This window comes from Mchenga conophoros, linkage group LG9, assembly GCF_057382185.1.
Source record: "Mchenga conophoros isolate Kocher_MC1m ecotype Shallow Benthic linkage group LG9, M_conophoros_male_GT1.1, whole genome shotgun sequence".
Lineage (NCBI taxonomy): Eukaryota > Metazoa > Chordata > Actinopteri > Cichliformes > Cichlidae > Mchenga > Mchenga conophoros.
In genome coordinates this window covers 32950571-32964548 of record NC_140534.1, presented here as the reverse complement: position 1 = coordinate 32964548, position 13978 = coordinate 32950571, and the positions used below count along the sequence as shown (strand labels likewise).

The 13978-nt window shown below is 38.8% G+C and overlaps 1 protein-coding gene across 1 annotated transcript; it reads right to left on the bottom strand.

Annotated features, from left to right (window-relative positions):
* Positions 1-1235: 1235 nt before the first annotated feature.
* Positions 1236-6578, bottom strand: LOC146567685 (uncharacterized). Its single transcript, XM_085285987.1, has 2 exons — positions 6531-6578; positions 1236-3633 (listed from the first exon to the last, which is right to left on the bottom strand). Exon 2 carries the CDS (start codon positions 3539-3541, stop codon positions 1373-1375), a length of 2169 nt encoding a protein of 722 aa, XP_085142113.1. The 5' UTR covers positions 3542-3633; positions 6531-6578; the 3' UTR covers positions 1236-1372.
* Between the last annotated feature and the right edge of the window lie 7400 nt (positions 6579-13978).

The window sequence follows — 13978 nt, the reverse complement described above, 5'->3', positions numbered from 1 at the left end:
ACCAATCAGAGCTATTTGGGGGAATAAAGATTAATACTCAGATTTATACCTCTAACGTTTCACAAAGAGTTAACAAGTGAATGTCCACAGTTTACACTTTATTTGCAGATCTTGTTAAAGCAGTTTGGCAGGAACAAAGCAAAAAGGGAAAATAAGAACAATCAAATAACATCAATTCTACTTATTTAATTAACCCACTCTAACCTAATGCTGATTTTGTTCTTATATTTGGGGGGATAAGGTTGGTGGTGACATAAACGCTTACAGCACTGAACATGTGTTCCACCTCTGTGTTAATGGAAGTAATCAGGCTTCCTTGATAGAGCCCACACTTTCTTAAATTTATAATTCATGGGGAAAATTGAAAGTCTCTAGAAGCTGCAAGCTACCCATCAAATAATGGAAGTCCAAAGCTTTCTCCGAATTATGATTCAACACTGTGATGATAATGACGATGATGAGCAGAAATAGAGGGAAAATCCAAGTCCACAATCATGCCTTTCTTTCAAAAGCACCAGATTAATGCAACCACAGAATACTATCACATGTTGCACTATACAAACGCACTGTCCTCACAGTTCTGGTCAATTACACATGTCACTGGAAAATGCATGAAAATTATTGGAACTTGCTAATAGGACCAAAACTAATAAATTCTCCATTGTTTGGAAGATTGACTTTATCACCATGTTTTCTTCCTTCAAACCGTCCTTGAACCGTCTGGCAGTTACCCTTAACAAACACGACACTTGACAACAAACCAACATAACTACAGCACAAAATACACATTTAACAATGTAATCATTTCATATTATGTCAAGTACTAACTCACAGGGGTCGTCTAATTATTGAGGTTTCTCTATCATTTTAGGGAATTTACCTTAAAATTTAAAGACAACTGTTGTGATTTGGAGCTATAAAACTGTATTGAATTATACATGCCTGCACTCTAGAGGACACCTACAAAATATAATATGTGTAAAAATGTAAAGCTAAAATAGATAATTATATACTAATTATACTTTTTAAATTGCATGGTTCATTGGTATAGATACATTTACATATTCATCAATTCTCCAAAAAAAGCCACTAATTTCACCATGAATTATGGAAATGTCATTGTAAGTACTGTATACACTGAATCCCACCGGTTCTACATCTATGAACAGCTAAACTTAAACATGTTACGTTCATCTTCACCTCGCAAAAAATCCACAAATGCACGAGCCAGGAAAAGTACAGACCCAATGGGAAGAAGGGTTGAAACAACTCATTATGTTAAATTGGTTCCCATCATTTGTTATATTGAAGAAATCTGAAGTGAAGTGTGATTTACTGTCTGCTCAAATGCAGCAACATTTACATGGATGCTTCAGACCAACCCAAGATGTTCACAGAGTAAGAGGTCAAGCTCACTGAGAAACTCAATCATCTGTGAACTGGCAGCTTCACCTTTCTTCCTCACAGTGTCGATAACACAACGAGCTCTGTTGCTTCTGTTTTGCATGGCGTCTGCTTCCTCCCTCTCAGCATCAGTTATCACCTTTTTCTCCAGCAGTCTGTCCAGCAGACTGTTGAGAACAGGTGGTGATATCCCATCGATGAAGCAGCTCCGTACATTTAACAGCCTCTCATTGGGAGAGAGACTAAAAGGCATTTGCCCACAGAACGATTTTACTCTAGAAGGCAAAAGATAAACTTGTCTTTGCCACATGCTGGTGGAACTGATGCTGTCTCTAATAAATAACTGAATATTGTTCATGTTTCTTTCCAAAATCACCTGGAAGGATGGGAAGTAGTTGTCATAGGACTCTTCATCAAATTCGGCCTCTATTGGCTGAACTAGAACTGAGTCATCTTCAGGAACAGTGGACAGAGTGTAAACCTGCTTTGGATGCAGTTTACAGTGAGGAGATGTATCTATGTACCTCTCATCTCCAACTAGTTTCTTCCTGGTGTGCAGCACATCTCTCAGAGCAACATTTTTAGGCAACAACAGCACGCTGAGGAAGGATGTGAGATCAGGATCAACTGGAGGTTTGTAGAAGAGCAGAACCAACGCCCGGACTGGGTCACAGGGAGAGTTTTCATCCCTGACATTACCGTAACCAGAAAACCCTGTGATGTTTATAACAACATGAGTTTCTGTTATCTGGTGAGGGGTGATAAACTCGATGCCCTCCTCCTTCACATGAGCGACCTGCAAGAACTGACCTCCACCTGTAGAGATGAGCTCACAGTGTGGGAGACAAAGCTGACACACAGACTGCTGCTGACATTTGATGTCAAACAGGGGTCCTGCAGGCTTCTTGTGGTGTTGGGCCAGCAGCCTCCTGTTCCAAGGGACAGTCCTGTAAACCACGTCTCCTTCTGCCTTCATGACAAACACCAGGCCGGTCACACTGCACTGGTACAGGCCTGGACAGGAGCACTGGAACGTGTAGGTTTCATGATCAGAGTCATCAGCGATGGCAGGTGAAAACTCCTTTAACTTCATGTCAGGTGAGCTTGCTGCTTGTGTTGAGTTGTTCTTTGGTATTTTGTTCAGTGAAGGAACGCTGTAGCAATCTGTGGAGGAGAGCTGGAGATCAGAATTATATGGCAGAGTTGTGGTACGTAGGATGTCTTCAGTTATGACAGGTGGATCTGCTTTTCCTGGTTTGTCTTCTGTCCATGAAACTGAAACTCTGCTTGTATCTTCTTCTAGTATTTCTTCTTGGCTGCATTCAGCTGAACAAGCAACAGTTGGGATATTGGACTGGGAGCAAGAAGGAAATGTGGAAAAATCATATCTTTTACTGCCATTAGTGCACAAAGCAGAGTCCTGTAAGGTGGAGAAGCTGTGATACAGCAGTAAAGTAGTACTGTATTGCTGCATCTTTATGCTGCCTGGTTTCATCCAGGTGGATCGTGAGGAAATCCTTTGAAGGCAACACAAATCAGGGGACGAAAAAGTAGTGGAGGTGGAGTCGCCTTTAACTGATGCAGAAGAAAAAAACAAGTGTGTGTAAAGATGCCTAACAGGAGAAACAGAAGAAAAGGTAGTGGAGGTGGAGTCTGGAGTCTTTAGCTCAGGCAACTGTAATTGATTTAGAACAATTCTGTCATTCGTGGAACAAGCAGAATCCTGTGAGGTGCAGAGACTGTGACACAACAAGGGTAAAGGTTTCCTGTCTTGTTCCACAGTTGTGCTGCTGGGTTTTGCTGAGGTTGACTGTGGGGGGAAAGGATCAAACTTTGGAAGAGTACAGAGTGAAGAGTTAATGAAGGTGGAAGCTGGAGTTTGTTCAGTTTTACGTGATGATAGAAACGGTGCATTGTGCCGCCTTGACATACAAAAGTTTGGATTATGAATTGAATTGATTATGGTTGGTATATTTAGCTTGAGAAACTGTCTGTAAAAGGTAGAGATAGTGGTGAAAAGCTTGAGCACTCTAACAGTAGATGTGTCAGAGGTCTCATTTCTCTCATTTTCTGTTTCTTTGTGGCTTTTTAGATCCATCTCTGTCCTTTGGTGAGTCTGAGCTTTCTTTGAATGCATTTCTTGTCTTGTTTCCGTGTTTCATCTTTAACTGTAATACTGCTTTTTCTTCATTGCTTGATTTGCACTTCAGTGGTCTTCATCAGCTGAGACTGGAAATCAAGAAACAATTGTCATCAGTGATCAGTAGATGCATTATCGCTTGATATCTGATTTCAGATAACACAAGGTTTACATTTTTAAAAAGACATTGTTTTCAAATTTGACCTTGAGTAAGTTTTGTGCGTTTTTAAATGTCATAATTTTATTGCACAGTTCTTTTGACTGTGATGATGCTTCTGTCTTTTCCACGGACTTTCAAAAAACAGCTATGCTTTATGGTTTAAAAGGTCCAAGTAACTCAACATTTTTTATCATGCATTAGAATAAATGACATGATATTGTATACTTTAATTAAATTTTTGATATTTTTGATTTTTATTCTTCCTTCTCCATGCAAATCCAGATGTTAAAGCTATCATGTTTCTGGATAGTGCTGCCCCTTAATAATCCTCTTCATTCTTATTCCTCTCATTCTCATTTTCTTCATTCATCGGCTTCTCAGGTTTCTCTCTGTCTTCTCACCACCCTCTCTTCACTTGTTAGTTCCTTTATTAACCGAACCTCCCTGAGTCGATCTCTCCCTCCTCTCAGAAGGCTGGTATCTTTCTACTGCCTAACTTAGGTTTTCTTTCTGCTTTGGTTTTTGGATGTCTTGTAGTTTTTTTTTAATTTCATTTACATGTGGGTTATAGGTTAGAACTTTTGTCCTCTTTCTTCTCAATTTTATACTTTATAGGGGAGACCGGGGATAGTTGTAACATTTTTGACATTTCTGTCTGTAATTTGGAGCTCGTTTAAGGTAGTGGATTCAAAATGTAATGCAAAGTATTTACATGTCTCGGCTATTAAATAGTGCAGCTATTTTCTCTGCAGCACAATTCCCCATTGCATGGTATGGTCTCAAACACGAAGAGTGAAATGTTACAATTAACCCCATAGTCTGGGTTAGTTGTAACACATCCTGGGGTGAAATGTAACACAATGAAATAAGGGTACTGACAAAACATTAACGTGTAATCTTTGTTTATTCAACACATGAATGCACTTACATCCATTCATGTAGCTGTGTGTGTGTGTGTGTGACAGAATGCAGAAATCTAGCTTTTGAACATATTCCAACCCCCCAAAAAAGACAAATTATGGAATTTTCTGCAACTGAATATTTCATTAATTTTGGTTGGTCTTCCTTGAGTTTGGCCTCATTGGCTCAGTGGGCATTATAACCTACAACTCTTGCACCAATTTTGAACATAACAATGAAGCTGAAAAAATGTAGTTGTTCACCAGCATCGCAATTCCATTACTTTTTATCATGGCTTACCTTGGTGTGGTTTGCAAAGTGCTTCAGAAAGATGAGGAAATCTGTTTCGTGCACCCATCCTGATTTATTTCCACTACCAGTACTTCCTACTGGTCCATCTATGACACAGTGGTCTGCATAATGTATGTGTGGGAACAAACAGTGGAGGAATTGTGTTGCCAATGGCATTAACCGCATATACAAAAGCGACCAGTGAACCTCTCTCTGCTGATGTCGTTGCCCCAACGTGTTTAATATAAGTTAAAGTAATAGTGTGGTAAGTTTTAACATCTGCATTATTGTTACAACTAACCCAGACTGTTGCTGTTACAACTGACCCAGACTCCTATAGCCACGAACTAGCTAACATTACAGCCAACGGCTAAAACATTAGCACTAAAGACCTACACAGAATATATCCCCACAGACATACAAATAACACAATTTAGGTTTGATGAGTTTAACTGCAAAGCAGATAATGCTATTAGAAATTGAAATAAAGTAGAAAAACTTACTTTTTGGCATACAAATTACTTTTTTTCATGTTAAATTGTCTGTGTTTGACAAAATGTGCTGATTTTTCACATGTGATAGCAGAACTGAGTTGGGCATGCACAGGATGAGTCGCATCATTTGAAACTTAGCCCTGATTGGAGAAATTAGAAGTGTTACAACTGACCCACGTTACAACTATCCCCGGTCTCCCCTACTCAATGTGTGAATCCAGTATCATTCATATATTAATAAAATTACTTTTTTGTGTTTTTATGCATGAATCTACAAGTTTCTGTTTTTCTGCAGGTATTTCTAAAAGCGAACATTAACTTGTAACACTCGGACATTCAGGGTGATGACTCAGAGAAGTGTTACAGCCCGCACCCAAAGCTTCACTGCACTCAAACCTTTGTGCCAGCTGTTGCAGCAAACACCGCAGTGATGGCCGCAACATCCGCCCAGCATATCGTGCCTCACTTGCTCTCTTTCAGCGGGCAACTCGCAGTTGTTTTGCAAAACTTCAAAGAAAGCGAGCGCTGAGAAGTAGTGGATTGTGTGCAATGAATTAAAGAAATGAATAGCGTGACGAAAGTGTGCTTGTAGTCGACCCGCAAGTGAATATGAGGGTAGCACTTCTACACGTATCTACAAAAATGCTGCTTTTTAGGGAACGGATTAGCGGCATTTCAATTTTCTTCAGTTGGGAAAATTAATTTGAAATACGAATAATTTGAGTTATGAGCTCCGTCACGGAACAAATTAAACTCATAAGTCAAGGCACCACAACACAATGCAAACGCTTTGCAGGGATGTTACCCAAGACTGAGACGTCTCCGTCAACTATGAGTTATTTCTTAGCCTCCTTAATCTGTCCCTATAAATACCACCCATATTAAAATAATCAGAAATGCTGAAACTAATAAATATTAAACGAATAATAAATGAAAATAAACTCACCAACTGAAACTAGACTGAAAATAAAACTTCAGTAATAACAAAAATATGCAAAGCTCAATTATGTCCTTGTCCAGTGTGATCTCTCTGTTGACGTTCAGACTTCAACTTATTATGTTTTTAAAGTGAATTACTGACTAAGTTTGATTGACCACAACACGGATAATGCAGATTACTTCTGAAAGTCAGCACTGATACCTTTTATATCTCTTCATTATAAACTCCTGTCTGTCATCAGTATCGTCTTGCATGCGGAAAGTGTCCGTAACTTCCTTATTGCCATTAAAACATTGCCATTAAAACAGGAAGCTGTCAGTAACTTCCTGTTGTATTGTCAGTGTCAGCGATGCCAATGATGAGCACTTCTGGAGAAACGAGCAGACAGTTCACTTGTTAAGTTAAAAGAATTCACAGGAGCCAAACATTTTGTCAGTCTAATAGTTTAACCACTTTGTTGTTAAATTTAGCGCTCGTCTTATTTAGCACCCCAACAACACAAATACTAACACAAACAGGAAATACTCCTGTGCTGTTTTTTCTAGCACTGAATACAAACCTGAGCCGTCATTTGTAAAATACAAAGTATGAACATGTATTTAAGTTGAACTTGTGTTTTAATCCTGCAGCTTCAGCTGCAATCAACCTCCTATGTTGTTCAATTCAGACATTTTAATATATTCAATTATTTTATTTTTTATTTTATTTTTCAATTTACTGGTTATTTTATTAAAGTATTTATTTTAATATTATTTTAATTTGATTATTGGTTACTATTATGCAAGAAAAGTAGTGTAAACTTAATTAGTAAAAACAAATATGCATCCATTTCGTTTTATTTCGATAACAACAACAACCTTAGTTCTCAAACACGAGAAGACTTAATGAGTGTTGTGGGTTTGGACTAATAAAATAAGTGTAGGGAGTTGAAGAGAGTCTGTAACCATAACTCTAGAAAAGTTATTTTGTTTTTGCATATTTAAAATTATATTTTATTTGTAGCCCTGGTTTAGATAATATTTAATGCTGATGTACCGGAAAAATTTTCCAACACTGAATATTCGAATGTAGATTCTGGCTCCTGGTGCATCAGTAAAAACTTGCGAATACTCAGTCAAACACACGTCAGTTAATTAAGACAGCTCAGATGTATAATTATATTCAAGCATTATGCAAGGATGTAAAATTATAAACAGCTTTGGGGAAGTTAAAACAGGCTGTAAAGTGTTTTTAACAGACTGACATTTCACCTTTCCTCAGACAGTCGCAGTGCTCCCGATCAGGCCAGAGTCTCATTGTCTGTTTTCATTTTTATTGGTGTTCGTGACGATCGGCTCCCGGAGTGTCAGACACGCCCTCTGTTTAGGTGTGCTCACGAAACCTGAAGCTATCAGAGAAATTATATCAATTATCAATGAGAGGTTTCTTATTTCAATCCACTGAGCATATATCTTTAGTCTTTTTATTTGTTTATTCATTTTTTTATATAAAAAGTGCATGTGGTGTATATGTTCTCTAGAGGGCGGCCTTGTATCAAGACAGGATTCAGAACTTTTTAAAATCCTCATTCGTTCTCATCATTTACAACAATAAGACTCTGATGTTCTCCAGCAGGTTTATGTTTCACATTTTTAATTTCAAAGAGATTATTATACCTTCAGGCTTGTTAAAAATGAGTCTGGAGGACCAGTAGCGGTTTTAGATACGGGGCGGCATCACGGGCATCGGCAAAAAAAAAAAATTGCTCGTACTCATGCTGCCCCGACATCAGCCAGCGCATATTGGGAATGGCACAAGCACCCATTGGTTTTCTATCGCCCATTTGCTGGGAGTAAGGGCGCCCTCCGTTTGCGAGGTGCGCCTGCTGCTTGCGGCACAGGGAGGAGAGGGCGGGGCGGCGGGGGAGTCTCTGACCGGATGGAGCAGCATCTAATAACCAACTCGCAAAATAAAACAAAATAAAAATAAACCAACAAACACGAAAACACCAGACATCATGATACAGACTTATAATTTGCACCGATGTTTTTCCTCGGTGCGCCTGCGCTGCTGAAGTCAAAGTAAACTTTATTGTCATCTCCGCTACAGTCCAGAGAGACGAGACGACGAGGCTCCAGTTACAGCAGTGCAAGTAAACAAACAATAAATATAAGAAGAGTAAGAAAATAAATTTAGAAAAGTATTGGCTGTGACCGACAAGCTTCTGGCTGTGAGACCAGAACTCACACATGTTTATTCAGACAAAGTGTTTGTCAGAAAGAGCCAATCAGAAGAAAGATGTCTTTAAGCAAACGGCTTAAGGGGGGTGGGGGGTGTCCTGCAGCAACAATAAATGTGTGATATAAGAAATTGAGAGGAAATTGTCAAAGATCATGTGTCTTTGAGTTATTCAGTGTCCTACTCATTTTTTAATGAAAAAAAAGTGTAAAAATATTATAATATCATATAACATCTGTAGGACTCTGCACAGCATGGAGGCTGCATCACATGAAAAACCTGACAGGAACAAATGTTTACAATATAAAAGCAGAAAGGTCAGTGAGAGAGCAGTTACTTACAAAGGTATCACCTGTTAATAGTTTTATTATTTAATTATTGAATTTAATTGAATCTATGCAATAAATATATTGTCTTTATATCACCTAGAGATAGCTTATCTCTCTCTCTCATTTATTTTTTTTAATTTCCGGTAAATGATTCACTCTCACCTGTGTTTTCACACATTTAATCTAATATTGTTATTGTTAGTCCTGGTTTAGGATACAGATGGCACGATACCACTTTTTTATGTCCGATACCGATATCATAAATTTGGATATCTGCCGATACCGATATGAATCCGATATAGTGTTTTTTAATCAATAAAACGTTTTTTTTAATATCTTGCTACATTTTGTATAAGTTTATATTCAAGTTTAAATAAACAACAACACTAAAGCTATTCTGTTATACCTGTATGTAAAAAATACACTGCACCCAAAATATTTCGTAGTTCAGCAATACTGATCAATCTAATAAACTTGAACTTGCTCCATCCTTCCTATTCTGGTATTTTAAAGAGTACTTAGCAGAAATATTAAGCAACCTAACTAATAGGGTTGCAAACTCCCAGCAAAACAAAATAGGGAACCACCCTCCACCTCATGATGCTTAATCGATGTAATCAAATTTAATTTGATGCAGGGGGGGAAATGCACAGAAATAAATTAGTTTTCAAGAATAATTAAATAGATTCAACATCTTTCTTCAACAGAACTGCAGACTGCACAGATGGTATCTTCCCAAAGGAAAAAGTATTATAGCTTACTAGGGTATATTAGACTTAACAGTTACTATATACAGTAATGGACTTCTATACATTTTACATCAGATTAAAACTTTGGGTGTAAGATTCAGATAATTATTTATTAAAAGCTCGACATTTTAAATGAGAATAAGAAAGAAAAGTGTGTCTTTGTGCCCCCTTTTCCCAGTTAATGCCCTATCGGCCCCCCTGGCTAAACTTTGCTAGATCCGCCCCTGCACAGTTACCAGCGTCAGCTATGTAGAAAAAGATCCTGGTGTAGAAAGTAATATTAAATAAATTCTAACAACAGCTTATCAAGCTTAAACGTGCTGCTGTTGTTCAGCCGCTGGTTTCCTCTTTCTGGTGCAAAGTGGGCAAAAAACAAAGAAGATAGACAGACTCACGACACAAAAGCCGATCAGCTGATCATTTAAGCAGTTTCATGATTGAAGTAGCAGCAGGAGAGGGAGGGAGAAGAGGCAGTCGCTCCATATATTGGTTGTTAAGCTTAACATGGGAATGCTTTACAAACATTCAGAGATGAACTTACACACTTGCTTTACTTCTCTCTGGGATCACTTCCTCGGAGATGAAATGCTGGTTTGGTAGCGAGGTTTCAAATGCACACAGCCGCTCTATCATGTAATGCACACTGCTGCAAGTGCTACAGTTATGAGCCGAGTTATGCCGTGTAGCAAGTTTTGTGAGGTGCTTTTTTGATATTTAATGGATTGGATTACATTTTTTATTTCTCGCTGATATCCGATCCAGTAATTTGGGTCAGTATCGGACCGATACCCATACGTAATATCGGATCGGTCCATCTCTAGTTTAGGACTACAGCTGAAAAACTGTGACTACATTTTCGAAGGGATGTTTTGGCGCATCAGTAAAAACATCAGTATGGAAACATCAGGTTTTACAAATCCACGATCAAGACACACGAAGCAGGCGATGTCCGACCTGCTTTTCAGCTTCGCTCCTGACCTGGACAGAGCCACAGTGTCAACTTTCATTTTTACACCGGTGCGTGACAATCAGCGCCCGAAATCTCTCTGAATGTTCGAAAAATGTTCGGCGGGGCCGACCTGTACACGTCACCAGTATCTCACCCTTTTAGTTTAATTCGATTTATTGTTTTTTGCTTTTTGTTTAATAAACTTTCAAATCTCATTTAAATCCATTGTAAACTATTTTGCTTCTAACAAAGGAACATGCTGCTTTCAAAAAGCATAGATTAGAAGTGGGCAGAGATTTATAGTTAAAGAAAGTTTAAGAAAAAATAATGTATAAAAACAAACGCTGAGCTGTCTGACCGCTCCGGTAATTATGTAACAACAAATGCAGTTCCTGCTTTCTTGTTTTTCACTTTTTCCAGGATTTTGATTAAATTAACCTAAATTAATCCAAAATGTCTTGGAAAGCTCAAATAAACTGATGCACACACAGTCTTTCTGAGTTTTATTCTAAACTGTTATTAACTGAATATTTCAGACATTTTCTGGTCCAAATGATTGGACCCAGCACTAATCTCTTTAGAGCCATGAGTTCAGAGAGAGATACTCCCATACAGCTTATGACAAAATTTGATCCGATTTGATTGATGACCCTAATCATGACCTTTTGACCTCCCCCCTCCCCCCCGGAAGTGTGTAATTTGATCCCCTAAGCGTGACGAATTGCATCCGGAGAAGGGAGGGGGGAAACCCCCGGAAGCGCGCCACCTGTTGTTGGAAAAAAAAGAAAAAAGTTTTTAGAGGGAGGGAGGGTCTGCAGCATGGGAGGGGAATAAAAGCAGAGCGGTGATGCAGCAGTTGATTCAGTGATGTATAGAGACAGAGCGGCAGTTAGTTTTCCACAAACTCATAGTTTGAATTCTGTTTCAATATTATGTCAATTTTCTCTGTATTTCTTTTTTTTTTACAATAGATGTAATTTTACTTTCTTAAGCTGCACCGGCGTTTGTAATGGGAATAAAGAGTGACTTCCTATTGCCTGTAGAGAACCGTTTCTTTCAATAGTATTTTATTTTCCTATAATACAGATGCAGTAAAAAACCTTTAAGATGATCAGCCTAGCAACAAATTGCATTTTTAGGCTACACCATAGCTTGTGATGAAAAGAAGAACTTTCTATCCGCTTGTAACCTACAGGCTGCCTACCCCGTATGTGTAAAAAAAAAAATGAATAAATATCCCTTAGTGAATACTTTTCTTTGAATACTACTTTTCCTTTTGAGAGTCCTTTTTACAAGGGACTGAAAAAACAAACCATAATTGCCGTGACAGGCGATCTTGTTTCACACACACACACACACACACACACACACACACACACACACACACACACACACACACACACACACCGCGGGTCAAGGAGGAATGAGACAGCAGATATCAGTTTTTTCTCAATGCTTATAACCTATAACGCGTCCCCCCCCCCCAAAAAAAAAATATTATTATTATTAAAACATCTATATGAGGTAGGTTTTGCGCAGCCTGCTCCTTGGTAGAGTTTTTTTCTTCATTACTTTTACAATGGGTTTTCTCAATAGACAGAAAATGATGACGCTGAGGAGTCAACAGCCAATATTATCATTGCTTGTAACCCGGTAAATAATTTCGTACATCTCCCAATAAAATAAGTCTTAGTGGAAAAAAGCTCATATTCGAATAAGTTTATTAAAGCACCCCCCTCTGTGGGAAAGAGTTTTTTTTCTCAGAGTCAAGTTTAAACCATGAGGCGAGTTTTGTCAACAGGAGACGGGTTTTGTCACTACCAAGAACAACTGTTGCCCATAAGGTAAAACAAATATCCGCCTCTAAGTCGTATTTTACCGTTGCAGAATGTGGAAAACAGACAGCGTTCACAAGAAGGCATTCAAAAAAAGGAAATTGGATACCCCAACTCTCCCGACTGCACACACACACACACACACACACACACACACACACACACACACACACACACACACACACACACACACACACACACGCTTGCATAGATAAACTCTGAATATAATAGTGGGACTTCAGCTGTTTATGTAACTTACTATCTTAAGACTTTTGTATCTACAATAATTAGTTTCCTTGGAACCAGATCCCTACCTGTTAATAATTCTCCACTGTACCCATGGTTCAGAAAATTACAGTCAGCCTGCCAGGGACACGTCACTCAGAGAGCTTTTAGAAACATGAGAGGCATCCATACATTTAGAGCACGGGCCTGTTATCAGAAAAAAGTACAAGCCGGAGTTGAATGGTGTTCAGTTTCACCTTCCTTCCTGTTGCTCTATGACGTAGTTTGAAACAGAAACCACAAGTGAGTCAGTCTCGGGTCGAGGTTAGGATTTCCAAAATCAGAGTTCACGCACATGTAGCTCTTGATCATATATGTTCATATGTTAACAGTCTTTTTCTTCCCCTTCTTTATTTCTGTGGGAGTCAGGTGGCAGGAGCTCTGTGGTGGTATTTCATCTCCAAAGGCATTGAGTATCTGGACACTGTGTTTTTCATCCTGAGGAAAAAATTTAACCAGGTCACCTTCCTGCACGTCTACCATCATTGCTCCATGTTCACGCTCTGGTGGATTGGCATCAAGTGGGTGGCAGGAGGACAGTGTGAGTAGCTTACAACACAGCAGACATCAGCTATATGATATATATATGAATTTATCAGCATTGCTGTTGATAAAGCCTTCACCGGCTCTGTAGTTTTGTGGTTTATACTGGGTGAGGGCTGGGAAGAGACACAAATGCCTTGGTGGATGCTTCAGGAAGCTAAACCAAACATGTCGAGCTACTTGTCTATAAACCTTTTATTCACTACTGGTTAATGTATTCATTATTGTTGTTTGTTGAGCTTATTTTTTTTTTATAATATGCATCTGCATATTAACAGCCATGCTAGCAACTCTGTAAAGGTATACCACAGGCAGAGGAGCACTTTGAGCTAAGTGCTAATGCCAACAAGGCAACATGTTGAGAGTAATAGCATTTAATCGCTGAAGTTTACTATTGGGTACAATGTTTATCATGTTCACAGTATGTATTTAGCATGATAACACGCTATCACTTGCTAATTAGTAAACACAGGTGCAGCTATATGTATATTTGCAAGTAGATGATTGTGACTGAGAGTAAACTGAGTCTGAACACTGATGAGGAAGCTAGATGACAAATTTCACTGAAACCCACAAGCATAGTATCGTCATATGTAGCTTGGATAGTTTAATCTGGATTCATGGGCCCCTGGACCTACACTTGTTTGAGAAGTATGGCCTCTACAGCCCTGCGCCACCCTGCGGAGGAGGAGGAAAGTTCTGCGGACGAGGGCACAATATTACCTGACACGTCCGGTTACTA

Coding starts and splice junctions, on each gene's coding strand:
- LOC146567685 (XM_085285987.1), bottom strand. CDS start 3,541: ATGCATTCAAAGAAAGCTCAGACTCACCAAAGGACAGAGATGGATCTA.